Source organism: Rhinatrema bivittatum, chromosome 2 (assembly GCF_901001135.1).
Source record: "Rhinatrema bivittatum chromosome 2, aRhiBiv1.1, whole genome shotgun sequence".
In the NCBI taxonomy this organism is placed as follows: domain Eukaryota; kingdom Metazoa; phylum Chordata; class Amphibia; order Gymnophiona; family Rhinatrematidae; genus Rhinatrema; species Rhinatrema bivittatum.
Window position 1 is genome coordinate 634683112 of NC_042616.1, and position 13310 is coordinate 634696421.

Genomic DNA, 13310 nt, shown 5'->3' on the forward strand with positions numbered 1-13310 from the left:
AAGTTCAGAAAATGAATCCAGCCTCTAGGCCCCCTTTCTAATCCCCACTTTCCCCCTCCCACCCACAATCCTAACCTGAAAACGCCTGTTCATCCAGCATGCTCCCAAAACCCCCCTAGCCACCAGAAGCAAGTAGAAACTACAGCGCTCACCATAGCATCCAGCGCTGCTTCAAAATCAAAGTATTATCTGACAGCAACGCTGGATGCTGCTGGGAATGGTATGATTGCAATGCATTCCCAGAGGCTGTGGGGGTGCTGGGTGGAGATGAGGTTATGAATTGGGGTTACAGGTGGGATTTAGGAGACAGCCTGGAAGCCAGATTTATTTTTTGAATTGGAGGTGAGGTTTCTGAGGCCCAAGAGGCCCGCAACTTTTAAAACATCTTTTTTTTTTTTTGGGGGGGGGGGCTTGGCGGGAGGTGCTTTTGGGTGCTAAGTCTAACATCAGTTTAAATAGATTTAAACGGGGTGGGGGATTGGGCATACAGGCCTGCATGGTTTTTATTTTGTAATTTTCTTCCACTTAACCAGTTATATTTCAAATATAGTGGATTAAGCTAAAAGTTATTCAGATAAACAAACCTGGATATCTTTAAACCTAAGTGGTTATATTCAATCATAGCTGATTAGGTTTGAAAGATTTCTGGGTTACTTTACCCAGATAACTTTGGGGGAGTATATTCAGTGACAGAGACATTCCATTAAATATCCATGACAGTTTATCCAGCTAACTATAGCCAGATAACTTGTCCAGTCACTGCTTTTCTAAATATTAACCTTTAAGTGTTGTCTTGCTGTTCTACTCATTTTCATGCATCTGCAATGATGTTTTATTCTGTCACCCAAATGCCAGTCTAGAGACCCATGAGCAGGTGCCGATGATCACAGCTGTTGAGCTGGATTACAGAGAGTACCTACACAAAAATTAGTCAAAATCCAGGTGCTGATTTTTCTTGCAGCAGATGTTGAAAAATGACAACGAAAACAAACCAACATTAATATTTCACTTTTAATTTTGTTCCTGAGGAGATATTAGTTTTAAAGTTCTTGAAAGCTCCCCCTACTTAATCACTGTAACTAGAATGAATCACAATAAATCAAGGACTTTCTATACTGATTCCTCATCAGAATTCCATGCAGGTACCACAGCTATACAGGATTAAGGCAACTTTAAAAACTGAGTGTTTTTGATACAAAGTCCAAAGGTACTCCAGTTTTCCACAGGAGAGTATGCGCGCACTTTCCCTTTGAAAACTGCTCAAGGACAAAGATCCTGCAGAAATCTGCACCCCATTTTTCTATGGGTGCATTTTTGCCTCTCCCTGCTTAAACACAGCCCGGAAACCCTGCCAGGAAAATGAGGGTAGAAGTATGGGCATTGTGGCATAATGTATGCACTTTTACCTGCATATAGGATGAGCAATTTTCAAAAGCCATTTACCGGAGTAAATACTCCCAGAGTACAAATGAAGCGCACACAATGGTAGAATGAGTAGCAAGAAAGGGCTCTAAAAAAGAACAGGGAATATGTCTGTAATAATGTGCACAGATTTTTTTTTTTTTTTTTTTAAAGAATGCAAACAGACTGGAGAAATAACTTACCTGATAATTTTGTTTTCCTTAGTGTAGACAGATGGACTCAGGACTAGTGAGTTTATGCTACCCTGCCAGCAGATGGAGACAGGGCAAGCTGATGTCACAGTATATATAATCCTGCAGTGATTCCAGCCTGCCAGTATTCTCTTCAAAAGCAACTGTGGACAGACTAGCAAAAAATTGATTAAAAACATGATTAAAAATACCTAATCAGAACTGTACTCAACCAACCATAAACACTGAACTCACATAAGATTCTAAGTACCCCAAGGAAAGGACTGGATGAAGTAACCCCTTGGGACCCAGAGCCCCACAGGACTATTGACACACTCATGCGGCAGCTGAGGGCGGAAAGCTGAGTCCATCTGTCTACACTAATGAAAACAAAATTATCAGGTAAGTAAATTCTCTGTTTCCTAGCATATAGCCAGATGGACTCAGAATCAGTGGGATGTACCAAAGCTACTCCCCAACAGGGTGGGAGGCTGCCCGCAGTCCAGTCAACACCACACGTGCAAAGGCTGCATCTTCCTGGGCCTACACATCCAGACAAAATCTGGAAAAAGTGCACAAGGAGGGCCATGTCACAGCTCAGCAGATATCAATGGGAGACAACAGACTAACCTCTGCCCATGACATTGCCTGAGCCCTAGTGAAATGAGCCCTAACTTAAGTAGGCAACAGTTTTCCAGCATCCACATATGCAGCCATGACCACCTCCTATAGTAGCCAGCGAAGCTGAAGTGCCCTGCTCACTCCCGCCATGGAGAAAAGACAGACAATCCGTCTTTCGAAAAGACTCAGAGACCTCCAGATATCGCACAAGAAGACGCTTAACATCCAAGAAACGCAAAAGGTGAAACTCCTCCACATCCCTGACCTTATCTAGGGATGGCAAGGAGATGGACTGATTCAAATAAAAGTCTGAGACTATCTTGGGCAAGAAGAACGAAACAGTACACAGCTATAACGCTCCCGAAGGAACAGCTCCCGGCAAGACAAGGCCTGCAGCTTAAAAATCCGATGCACAAAACATATAGCCACCAGGAACACAATCTTCAAAGCCAATAACCTTAAGGAAGGTTTTACAGTGGTCGGAAGGTAGGGCCTGCCAAAATGTCCAGCACCAAATTAAAACTCCACAATGGAACCGGCAACCTCAAGGGAGGCCTAAGGTGCTTCACGGGCCACATCAGGATGAGATGACAAAGAAACACCAGGCAAGAGCCGCAACCTGCACCTTCAAGGAATTAAGGGCCAAGCCTTATCCATCCATCCTGCAAAAAATCCAGAATAAGAGATTTTAACTGAACGAGGAAGAACATCCCACTCCTCACACCAGGCCTCAAAAATTCTCCAAACCCGTACGTAAGCCAAGGAAGTGGAGAACTTGCGAGCATAGAGTAAAGGGTTAATCACTGCAGAAAAATAACCACACTTTAAAAGGCGAACCCTCTCAAGGGCCAAACTGTAAGACAGAATAGAGTCAGATCCTCATGAAGAACCGATTCCCTGCTGAAGCAGAATCATTGTGGCAGAAGATGAAGGGGGGCTCCATCAGGAGTCATCGCAAATCCGCTTACCACAGTTGCCTGGGTAAGTTTGGCCCTCTGTGGCCTTCGATCTTGTGAATTATCTTGCAAGGACCACGGAGGAGAGGCATAAAGCAATCTGTCTTCCGTCCAGACCTGTACGAAAGCATCTATTCTCAGGGACCACGGAGCTCTCCTGCGACTGTAGAAGCAAGGAACCTTCGCATTTTGAAAAATCGCCAGCAGGTCTAGGAACAGAAGTTCCCAATTATCCACAATCAGCTGAAACGCCTTGGCTGACAACACACGCTCTCCTAAGTCCAGACTCTGCCTGCTGAGAAAGTCTGCTCTTATGTTGCCTTTTCCTACAATGTGAGAGGCAGAGAAAATCTGCAGATGACCTTCCTCCCATTCAATCAGCTGGTCTATTTCCTGTGACTCTTGCGGGCTCTTGGTTCCTCCCCCAACCATGGAGACTCGCATATGTCGTGAGTACCAACCAGGCCGAAGAGGACAAGGGAGCTCCCTTTCTCAGATGATGCTCCTGCAACCACCACTGGCAAGTGGAGCTGAACCGCATAATCCTGAGACCACGGGTTCCAATGAGATAGCAGAGAGTGCTTAAGAGGACGCATATGCACCCTTGTCCACAGCACCACTTCAAGGGTAGCTGCCATCAAGCCGACTACCTGTAGGTAGGACCACACCGTTGGGCGTATGGTGTTCATCAACTGATGCACTTGAGACTTCAATCTCTGGACCTGAACTTCCGGTAGGAAAACTCTGTCCTGTCCTGTGTTGAACCGGACCCCAGATTGCTCTTGGTCAGGTTCATCACCCAACCAAGTTCCTGCAATAAGGAGATCACTTTGTGTGTCACCAGGCGGCTCTCTTCCTGAGACTTGGCTCGAATCAGCCAATCGTCCAAATATGGTGCAGCAGGATTCCTTCTTTTCGCAAGGCCGCTGCTATCACCACCATAATCTTAGAAAATATTCTGGGAGCGGTGGCTAAACCAAAGGCAGTGCCTGAAACTGATAATGGTGCCCCAACATCGCAAAGCATAGAAAGCGTTGGTGTTCCAATCAGATGGGAATATGAAGGTAAGCCTCTGACAGATCCAAGGAAGTCAGAAATTCCCCCAACTACACCATTATTACAGAGCGTAAGGTTTCTATTTGAAAATGAGGCACCTTCAAGTGACTGTTGACCCTCTTGAGATTCAAGATGGGATGAAAGGAGCCCTCCTTCTTGGGCACAACAAAATTAATGGAATATTGCCCCGTACTTTCTTGAGACATGGGCACGGAACCACAGCCCTCAGTCTGAGAAGCCTTGGAAGCATAAACCTCAGTGTCTGCTTTTCTGTGGGGAGTGGTAAGGGGAACCATGAATACATCCCGAGGAATACTGCAAAATTCTAGTGCATACCCTTTGCGCATCAGTTCCAGGAACCACTGGTCCGACGTGATCTCGACCCACCTCCGATAAAAGAGAGAGAGACGTCCCCCTATTTCCTGATCCAGAAGGTGGGTTGGCAAACCTTCAGCGGGAAGCTCGGGAAGGTCAACCACCCGAGCCCGCTCCTCACTTGGGCTGCCGGGGACGAAAGGACTGAGACCTACCAAAAGGTCAAGTCCGCTGAAAGGTCATCCCTCTGTAGGGACAAAAACGCCTGGAACCCCGGAAAAGACCCCTCATACCAAAGGGGAGCTTTAACTGTTTCTTATCCTCCAGCAACCAAGGCACCGGAGACTCACCCCACTTACTGGCCAATTTCTCCAACTTGCTCCCAAATAAGAGCAAGCCTTTAAAGGGCATCTTGGTAAGATTGGCTTTGGAAGCTGTGTCAGCTGACCAATTTCGCAACCAGAGTTGACGCCTGGCCACTATCACCGAAGCCACTCCTCTGGCAGAGGTCCAGACCAAATCACAGCCTGTGTCTGCTAAAAAGGTGGCAGCAGGCTCCATAACCGCTCTGGAATTCCCTCCAGACTCAGCCTCCTGAGAGAGAAGCAACAGGAGGCAATCTGTAAATTCATCGCCACTGCCTCAAAGGCTTGCTTAAGAATATCTTCAATCCTTCTATCATGTACATCCTTCAAGGCCGCTCCTCCCTCTATGGGGACAGTCGTCTGCTTAAAAATGGCACATACCAGAGCATTCACACCTTTGGGAAAACGCAATAGCTCTCTCACAGCCGGATCCAAGGTGTTCAGGCCTTCCAATGTCCAACCCTCTTTAAAATTTGCCTGTAGGGAATCCCATTCCAGATCAATCAATTCCTGGATGGCATCCATCACCAGGAGGAAAAAAAAATAGGCTTTACATAAGGAAACCAAAATGAGATTCTTCTTTGGCTCTGCAATTGCATCCAAACGAGGACCACCGAGCTGTCTTAAGTCTGGGAAATCAGGGATGGCAATTCATCTCTATGAAAGAACCGCAACATGGTTCCATACAGTTCCAACCCTGGAGGAATTTCCCCATCTTCCAGGGAATCAAGATCAACTTCATCATCAGTGCCATCCGGGTTCCTGTCAGGAACACCTGTAGGGAGCAGAGGCAAGCCCCAGTGCTTAAGCATACGACTGGAAGAGTGAGGAGCCATCGGCTGAGGGTCCGACCGGACAAAAATGAGGGAAGCGGAGGACTGCGCCTGAAGAAAGGCCTGTAAGCCTTGAAAAAATTCCACCCCAAAAAAAGGGCAGAGTCCAGCCCAAGCCCAGAAAGAACTGGAGGTGGTCCCACAGAACTGCCCTTGCCAGCAGAGAAGCCAGTCAAGGAAGATCTGGCAAGCCCCCAGTCAAGGCCGTGTCTAACCCATCATCAGAATGAGAAGAGCCAGCCTTAGCAATTCTCTCCCTGAGCGTCTGAGCAGCGCTGACACAGGTAAGAAGCCAGATCAGGTTGAGAAGCCCTAATATGACAAGCAACACAAACAGGAAGACGCTTGGGCTTCTTGCTTACTGGAGACATTGCTGATAAGCGAGACGCCTTCTCGAAGGAATCGTATGCAGCTCTGACCTCATGTTTTCCTGCCTCGAGGCCTTTCTGGAGAATGGCAGTGAGGTTTTCTTGTTGTTGAGGCAGAGAGTCCGCTATCTCTTGAACCTGTTTCCACAGGTTTCTTTGGTATTGTGTCATGTATAATTGATAGATAGCTATGCGTGACACCAACATAGAACCCTGAAAGACCTTCCGGTCCAAACCATCCAAGAATTTTTGGTCCTTTCCAGGGGGAACTGAAGAATGGGGGCGCAGCCTCTTGGCCTTTTTCTGTGCAGATTCCACTACTACTGACTGGTGAGTAGTTGTGGCTTCTGAAACCCTGGAGTATGCTGGACTAAATAAGTTGCATCTGTTTTTCTATTAACTGGTTGGACAGTGCAAGGATGCTCCCATAGGCGATGTTGCAGATACAAGAGCACTTCGTGGATGGAAATGACCATAATTTCTTTGGGGGCATCTACAAATTGAAGGACTTCCAATGTCTTGTGACGTGTGTCCTCTTCAGTGACTAAGTTAAAAGGGATGGTCTCTGACATTTCCTTAATAAAATTAGCAAAGGAGAAGTCTTCTGGAGGAGACAGTCTCCTTTCTTCTGGAGGAGATGGCTCTGAGAGTATGTCTTCTGTAGAAGTGTCGGTGTCAACATCCTCCCATGGATCATACGGGGTCTCTGGCTGAGATCCCGAGGGAGGGAAGAAACCTGGTATGCCAGGACGTGTTGGCATAGACTGATCCGTCGACGGAGGATGTGGCGGCACCGATGGAGACTTAGGCTGCATAGATGGGAATCGTGGGTGCATCGATCCCGAGAGCCCCGATGGACCAGGAACCGGTTCCAGCATCGGTGGAAGCGGAGCTGGAAGAGGACTGGAGTCCGTGCCTTCGCCTTCCAAGGGCCCCAGAATGGGTATTGTGGGTTTCGGAGACTCAGCAAGTCGTCTTGGTACTGATGGCCCAGGCTGGGTTGGAAGGGCACAGAAGAGTGTATCCAGGCGGTCGAGCAACGGTGTGAAGAATGATGGCTCTGGTGTCTGTGCCGGTATGGGGGCAAGCATAGATGGCTGAAGGTTCCCGGAGGGCATCGAGGACCGCCTGTCTGACAAGTATGTCCAGCTCCTCCCTGGAAGCTGGTATAGGTAACACAGCTGCAGGGGGAGGCAGGCTAGGCGCTACTGACACCCCCACAGGAGTCTGCGGGGGCTCAGTACTCGGCACCGATATTGGTGGGGATCGCCTCGGGTGGAGAGGAGGTTGGAGGCTCCTCTACCCGTGTCCTCTTCGCAATTGGCTTAATAGCCATCGAAGCCAATGCGGTGTCTATGCCGGCACTGGGTGTGAAATTGCGTCTGTGCCGGTGTTTCCCTCGGTGCTTGGTCCGGTCTTTCTCCGGCACTGAGGAAGACGATGCCCTGGATGTTGTCAGTGATGGATGGTCACCGCTGCTTTGCTGCTCCCGGCGAGGTCTGTCGATGGATTTTATTGATGTTCCTGCCGGTGACGACTGGGTGGTCAATGGAGTTAGCTTTATTTTGAAGAGGAATTCCATCTTGTCCAGGCAATCACGCCTGCCCTTCGGGATCATTTGAGCACAGCTTGGGCATCGACGAACATTGTGTGATGAGCCGAGGCACAACACACAGACATCATGCGGGTCACTAATTGACATGGTACGAGGACACTCCGGGCATTTTCTAAAGCCTGTTGCCATGATGGAAAAAATGGGGCTGCAAAAACGGTCGGTGGCCTGCAGGAACAGAGAATAGGGTAACAGGATCCGACCAAAGAGTGGAAATTACTCACTGAACGACGAGAAAATGATGTCGCGATGGGAGACCCCTATGAGGGAACTTTTTTGAGAAGAAAGCTTCAAGTTTTTCCATGAGGAAAAGTAGTGAGAAAATTCTCACAGAGCTCCTAACCGTGAGGCAAACTGCAGTGCGGAAAAAAAGAGACTGAAGGGAGACCCCTGTGGCTACAGGGATTATGGCATGCTGGGCATGCTCAGTGTACCAGTCAAAAGTTCTAGAAACTTTGACAGAAATGTTTTCCGTGATAGGGCTCCATCTGCTGATGTCATCCACATATGAGGACTACCATCCTGCTTGTCCTGGGAGAATGCGTGTGCAGAGCAGACACACTGCGCACACCAATGGCCTATAGAGGGCAACAGAAAACGCACAAGACAGCATGAAAATGGCCACCATGGCCTACCATGTGATGTGCAAGATAAAGCCTAAATGCGGGGCCTAGCCCACCAAGGGCCGCTCAACCCGCCAGGCTGCCCAGTTTCCCAACCCCAACAAGAATGGGAACAAATGGCAGCACAGTGCGCCAAGAACAAAGACTGGAAGAAGTCCTGAAACCCCTCTCTCTCTGATTTAGGAAATACTTCCTCTTTTTTTTTTTTTTTTAAACTTACCTATGTACTCAGCGCTTACCGGGTGAGTACAGAGACAGTCTCCGGCTGCGGGGGGAAGAGGGCATCTGCCGTCACTGCCTCGCTCAGCATCCTGCACCCACTGCCTTTCAGCTGAACTAGCAGCTAAGTCCATGCCGGGAAACCCAGCTACTGGACAAAGGCACACCTCTGAGGGACCATGGAAATCGCCTCAGGAATTCTCAACTGGGGGAGGGACATTTAGGTATCACCACAGGATAGCGGGGCTTTCTTTTCCTGAATTTAGAATTTCAAATTTCTCCTTTCAAAAATCTCAAAGCAATCCCCATAGGGAGAAGCAAGTCCACCATCTGCTGGAGATGGAGAATACTGGCAGGCTGGGGTCACTGCAGGGTTATATATACTGTAATGTCAGCTTGCTCCATCTCCATCTGCTGGCATGGAAACATAAACCCACTGGTCTTGAATCCATCTGTCTACATGCTAGGAAACAGATATTAAAACAGAAAAAAAACGTAGGTTTTAGGAACAAAATAAAAGCAACTCAGCCATGAAAGAGACAACTACAAAATTTAGGAATTCAGCAAACATTGTTTAATGAAACTACTCTAATAAAAATGCAATTACTTTGTTTTTTTCAAAGTCTGTTTAATATTATCCATTGAATAGCTGTTTTCAACTTACCAGCATATGCTGCTCGAATCAAGAAAAAGGAAAAGTAAGCAAACGGGTAGAAGCATGTTTGCTCTGGCATTGCAGCAGCAGGGCTGTGCACAACAAGGCACGTACCTGTGTGTAGGTGCAGTTCTTCTTCTTGCACTTTCCGCAGGTGAAGAGGTCAGTCTGGGTGCCGCCTGTCCTGGCCATCTGATGCTCTCGGATGGCTTCCTTGGTCAGATTTTTGCGCATCTCCTTGAGCTCATCACTTGCCATTTCCTAGAATATGAGAAGAATGCCTCAGTGCTCTGTCCACATTGTGCTGGCGTGTGCCGATTCTTTAATCTCATGCAGAGTGATTTTCAATCTGCCCACAAAGGCTGAAGTCTGTGAGTGCTTTTCTACCTGCAGACTTTACACAGAATTTTCAAACCACATTTATGCATAAATCCACTATAAATTGTTGTGTTTGTGCTTAATGGGTGTGAACATACATGCAGAAAGTTATGCCTTCTCCGGAGCAGGTGCAAGTGTGCATTTATTCTTATGAACATCAAAAGCATGCATGCAAGACTGTTCCCTCAGAATGCGACTAGGCAGAGTGGGGCGGATTTTAAATGCCCTGCGCGCGTAAATCCGGCCGTATTTACGCGCAGGGCCCTCGCGCGCCTATTTTGCATAGGCCGCCGGCACGCGCAGAGCCCTGGGACGCGCGTAAGTCCTGGGGCTTCAAAAAAGGGGTGGGAGGGGGCGTGACGCGGTGCTTCTGGGACGGGCCCGGGGGCGTGGTCGAGGCCTCCGGACCAGCCCCCGGGTCGGGTGATGGCGCGCCAGCAGCCCGTTGGCGTGCGCAGATTTACGTCTGCTTTTAGCAGGCGTAAATCATGCAACAAAGGTAAGGGGGGTTTAGATAGGGCCGGGGGGGTGGGTTAGGTAGGGGAAGGGAGGGGAAGGTGGGGGGAGGGCGAAGGAAAGTTCCCTCCGAGGCCGCTCCGAAATCGGAGCGGCCTTGGAGGGAACAGGCAGCGCGCGCTGGGCTCGGCGTGCGCAGGGTGCACAAATGTGCACCCCCTTGCGCGCACCGACCCCGGATTTTATAAGATACGCGCGGCTACGCACGCATCTTATAAAATCCAGCGTACTTTTGTTTGCGCCTGCTGCGCGAACAAAAGTACGCGCTCGAGCAATTTTTTAAAATCCGGCCTAGTATGTAAAAGTACACATGAAGCTGCTTTTGCACACCCTGGGAAATTTTCTAAAGGCCATTTATATGCCTAAAACCTAAGTTTATGCCCATAAATCCATCTGAAAATTGACACCCCCAATCATCTAAAGAAATAAATCTTAATTATATATCCATTGCCTCATATTTTCTTCCTCTCAGATGAGTACATACATCACACTCAACATCTAGTAAGAAAACAGTTTTTCAAGTGCTACAAAGACAACTTTTAATTAAAGGACAAAAAATAGTGCTGCTATTCAGGCTCGTTCTTTCCGTGATAGTGAGGTCCTGTCCATAAACAGCATGACTCCAACTTCCCAAAGCTGATCTCCAGTGTGATCCTGCAGCAACCAGCAGGAGGAAGAGCAGAAGTAACAACATGTACACAGTGTTATATTGAAATGATGCCTACAAACACCCAGCACTAACAGCCCCACAGTAGTGCTGTACACCAAACTACAATGATATAAAGGAAAACCCTAAACATGTCACTTGTTACAAAAAAAAAAACATCTTTCAATGCACATCACACAAATAGTATCAGTACCTGATCTAGAAAAATGGCAAAATAAATTCATAGGGGTAGATTTTAAAAGAAGCGCGATCAGCCTACTTTTGCTTGCGCATCAGACTCAAGCAAAAGTACGCTGGATTTTAGTAGATACGCGCGGAGCCGCGCGTATCCACTAAAATCCTGGATCGGCGCGCGCAAGGCTATCGATTTTGTATAGCCTGCGCGCGCCGAGCCGCGCTGCCTCCCCCCGTTCCCTCCAAGGCCGCTCCGAAATCGGCTAAGTAGCAGCAGGTACTACTTAGCCAGATAAGTCTGAAAAGTGCTACTTTTCCGTCTAAATAGTGTTTTCCGTACTTATCTGGATAAATGCCATTACTTAGCCAAATAAATTGGCATTCAGCCAAATAATTTTGAACTTGCTCAGTGCATAGTTTACACATGCGGGAGTATTTGTGTACTCATATGTACATGTATTTTATAACCTGCGCCTATCGTTTCCATGCAGTTGATAAAATATAGTAGCAACTGTGCGTGCATCCATATACACACGTAAATGGGTGTGCGCAAGCAGTTTCAAACGTTATCCTCCCTATGTGTGGAAACAAGTAGCACTTGCTTGCATAACTCCTGATTTACAGGCAGAAAGTGGGTACATTTTAAAAAATGTAAGCATAATTGAAATTATCAGTTTTCCGATTCCTCCAGTTCGCCCACTCCTTTATTAATTAAATCTTATATTCCACAATATCCATAATGTTCAGTGCAGATCACATAAAACATATGCAATTCAATTAAAATTTAACACTGAATAAAATAGTATTAAAACATATTTAAAATACAGTATACAATTATCAAATTAACACATACACTTTCAAATACCTGCTGAATGGTGAGAGAACGCCTGAACAAAGAGTACAGCTTTTAATTGCTTCTGAAAGTGCAAATAATTCTGCTCATTATGAACATCTAATGGCAAAGAATTCCACTGATCAAAAGCTGCAATACAAAAACCTCTTCTCCAGGTCGAGACCCTCCTGGTTCTTCAGCCCTAGCTCCCCCAGTTCATCCAGAGCTCCAACCCAGCCAACAGTAGAAAATAAATCCGATTATGCAAGGTAATTACCAGGTATAAAATTACGCAGATAAGTTGGAAAATGTACGTGTGCCTCTTATAAAATAGCAAGTTGTGTACAGATCTATTGGCCCCACCCTGGAATGCCCCTAGACTACCCCTTTTTTTTACATATATGTGCATGCAAAATTTAAAGTGCACATGTATTTTCAATATTTATAAAAATAGAGATTATGCCTGTACAAGCTATACTTGTATATGCTAATTCTATGCATGTAAGTGCTTTGAAAATTCACCCCAAAATCTAATGAAATTCCCATAGGTTTTCTTGTTTGTTTGGTTTTTTTTTTAACTCATGTATGACAGCTATAACCAGAATGTATGTAATGAAATAGCAGAATAAAATGCCCAAATTCAACCATCACCAACAGTTCTAAACAAGAGAAACTGTACTTTCACATCAGCACTCTGCCTTGACAGTCCATGTTTGTGAGAAACTTCCTTACAATTCTATTTCTTCTCTGTTCCTGTATCTTTACGGGCATAAGCACAATAACCCAGGCTCAGAATCTATGCTTGAAGTTTACCAGTCAGTGAGGGGGGGGGGGGGGGGGAAAATCACTCATCACATTTTTTTTTTTTATCTGGCTAACAGCTTTTCTCCCATGCTTCATTTTATTTCCCCACCCTCCCAAACCCCCTTCATTCTCTCTCTCTCTCTAGATGGAGACAATGTTCATCTAGGGCCTGCTGCAAGCCGATTCACAGCTTGCTGCATGAATAGGCCATCATCAATGGGCCCAAGGAGGAAGACCAGGAACAATCAGTGGCGTACTAAGGTGGGGTGTGTTCGCCCTGGGTGACTGCCAACAGGGGGTGACAGCCGGGAGGATGGTGCCATCGAGAGGAAGGTCGGCGGCTGCGAGCAGAGCCCATCCTACTCGTGGCAGAAGAGGGAGGCCGGTGACCGCAAATAGAGTCTATCCTACTCGCAGCAGATGACGAAGGCCACCAGGCTGCGATTGGTGGAAGACAGTTAAGAGAGCAGCCAGATAGCCACAGGTAGATGAAGAGGGAGAGGTCCAGAAAGACCACACGTGAGCCTATGTGATTGAGAAAGGGATGAGTATGTGTATGTATGTGATTAAGAGACTGGGGGCCTGTGTTTGCTGTATGGGAGTGAGGGTGTGTGTATATATAAGTAAGAGCATGGGAGCATGTGTGTGTGTGAGTATGGGAATGAGGGCACATGTTTGTGTGTGAGAGAGGATGCTTGTGTGAAGGAGTATATAGTCTGAGGGA

The 13310-nt window shown here is 47.0% G+C and overlaps 1 protein-coding gene across 3 annotated transcripts in view; it reads right to left on the reverse strand.

The window, feature by feature from the left end:
* TCEA1 (transcription elongation factor A1) overlaps window positions 1-13310 on the reverse strand; it is a 174820-nt gene that overhangs the window by 30187 nt on the left and 131323 nt on the right. For 2 of the 3 annotated variants that reach the window (XM_029591274.1, XM_029591277.1), the window contains one exon: window positions 9330-9476. In XM_029591274.1, the coding sequence (XP_029447134.1) occupies window positions 9330-9476 (147 nt within the window). Of the gene's footprint in view, window positions 1-9329; window positions 9477-13310 lie in introns of those variants that run through there. The other variant, XM_029591275.1, reaches the window with a different exon arrangement.